Source organism: Meleagris gallopavo, chromosome Z (assembly GCF_000146605.3).
Source record: "Meleagris gallopavo isolate NT-WF06-2002-E0010 breed Aviagen turkey brand Nicholas breeding stock chromosome Z, Turkey_5.1, whole genome shotgun sequence".
NCBI classification, from domain to species: Eukaryota; Metazoa; Chordata; class Aves; order Galliformes; family Phasianidae; genus Meleagris; species Meleagris gallopavo.
Genome location: NC_015041.2, coordinates 1,545,076 through 1,545,636, shown reverse-complemented (window position 1 = coordinate 1,545,636; position 561 = coordinate 1,545,076). Strand labels below are relative to the sequence as shown.

The 561-nt window shown below is 63.1% G+C and overlaps 1 protein-coding gene across 1 annotated transcript in view; it reads right to left on the bottom strand.

The window, feature by feature from the left end:
• SKOR2 (SKI family transcriptional corepressor 2) overlaps positions 1-559 on the bottom strand; it is a gene marked incomplete at its 5' end in the record, with an annotated part of 17,211 nt that extends 16,652 nt beyond the window's left edge. The window contains one exon of the mRNA XM_019610153.2: positions 5-559. Coding sequence (XP_019465698.1) covers positions 5-559 — 555 coding nt within the window. The remainder of the gene's footprint in view (positions 1-4) is intronic.
• Between the last annotated feature and the right edge of the window lie 2 nt (positions 560-561).

The window sequence follows — 561 nt, the reverse complement described above, 5'->3', positions numbered from 1 at the left end:
CTGCCTTCACTGAGCCCAGCGCGTGGCACTGGGGGACAGCGGCGGTCCCGGGAGCGGTGGCAGTGGGTGCGGGCGGCAGTGCTCGCTTGCGACTTCCTCCATTGAACATGGCCTTGACATCCTCCCAGGCAAAGACCAGCTCGTCCTGGGGGCTCTTGTCGGTCAGCTTGAGGTGGCGGCGCCAGGAGTTGAAGTTGGCGGCATCGGGCTGCGTGTATTTGGCGTCAGGAGTGCGGTGCGAGTGAAAGATGAATTTGTTGGGGGAGAAATACATACTGCAGTAGGTGCACTTGATGCACTTGGCGCGCGAGCTGTTGTAGCGGGCAGGGATGAAGCTCCCCCGGCATCCCCAGGCGCACTCATGGGACACGTCGAAAGCGAAGTTATCGGGCAGCTTGGGTGGACGGTTCTCCCCCAGGAAGGATTTGCAGAGCCTCTCTGCCTCCCGCTTGGTGATCATCCCACAGCGCCGCGATGAGATGGGCATGGCCCCGGCACGCCGCAGGATCTCCAGCTGCACTGGTGTGCACTGCACGCAGGTGATGCCCAGAGCCACGCGTC